Source organism: Cynoglossus semilaevis, unplaced genomic scaffold, assembly GCF_000523025.1.
Source record: "Cynoglossus semilaevis isolate Cse_v1.0 unplaced genomic scaffold, Cse_v1.0 C19028962, whole genome shotgun sequence".
Taxonomy (NCBI): Eukaryota; Metazoa; Chordata; class Actinopteri; order Pleuronectiformes; family Cynoglossidae; genus Cynoglossus; species Cynoglossus semilaevis.
Window position 1 is genome coordinate 1 of NW_007588299.1, and position 777 is coordinate 777.

The 777-nt window shown below is 37.1% G+C and overlaps 1 protein-coding gene across 1 annotated transcript; it reads left to right on the top strand.

Moving 5' to 3' along the window:
* The first annotated feature begins 10 nt into the window (after nt 1–10).
* Nucleotides 11–771, top strand: LOC103399408 (programmed cell death protein 5). Its single transcript, XM_008338101.3, has 4 exons — nt 11–145; nt 232–323; nt 420–491; nt 568–771. Exons 1-4 carry the CDS (start codon nt 94–96, stop codon nt 613–615), a joined length of 264 nt encoding a protein of 87 aa, XP_008336323.2. The 5' UTR covers nt 11–93; the 3' UTR covers nt 616–771.
* Nucleotides 772–777: the final 6 nt, after the last annotated feature.

Consider the following 777-nt stretch of genomic DNA (forward strand, 5'->3'; position numbering starts at 1 on the left):
AAAAAAAAAAAAAAAAAACCCTTATGAAATGATTTGTGACCTAAATACGTTGACCTGATGTGACATTGTCCTGATTTTTTCAGAGAATCAGAAATGAGGAACTCTATACTGGCCCAGGTTCTTGACCAGTCTGCCCGTGCCAGACGTAAGTTTGCTTTCAGGAGTATATTATATTCTGTCAAACTGTCCCAGAGTCATTTAAAAACTCACATGCGCTCTCTTTCTTTTCAGTAAGTAATCTTGCTTTGGTGAAGCCAGAAAAGGCCAAGGCGGTTGAAAACTATCTCATTCAAATGGCTCACATGGGGAGTTTAGGAGGAAAGGTAACAACAAAATTGTAAATGTTATGGAAGTCTGGCCATGAACAGTCTTGTCTTGAAATGTGTACTTGTACTAATGCAGGTTTCTCTGTTTTTTAGATTTCAGAGACGGGCTTAATTGAAATCCTTGAAAAAGTGAGCCAGCAAACAGAGAAAAAGACGACGGTTAAAGTAAGCTCCACACAAATGTTTTGATTGATACTTTTTTTTATGTTTGAGTCTTTTTTGAACATATTTTCTCTTTCAGTTTAACAGACGGAAGGTCATGGACTCAGACGAAGAAGACGACGACTAAAATCGAATTGGAATTACCGGAAGAAAAAAAAATCGGGATATGCTGCACTTGGACTTTCCTAGAATCTCTGCCAGTTTATTCCTAAGAGCTGATTGTTGGGATGCTGGACAGATATTACTTGTTTCTGGAATTGATATGTCAAATGTAAAAAAAAAAGAAAAG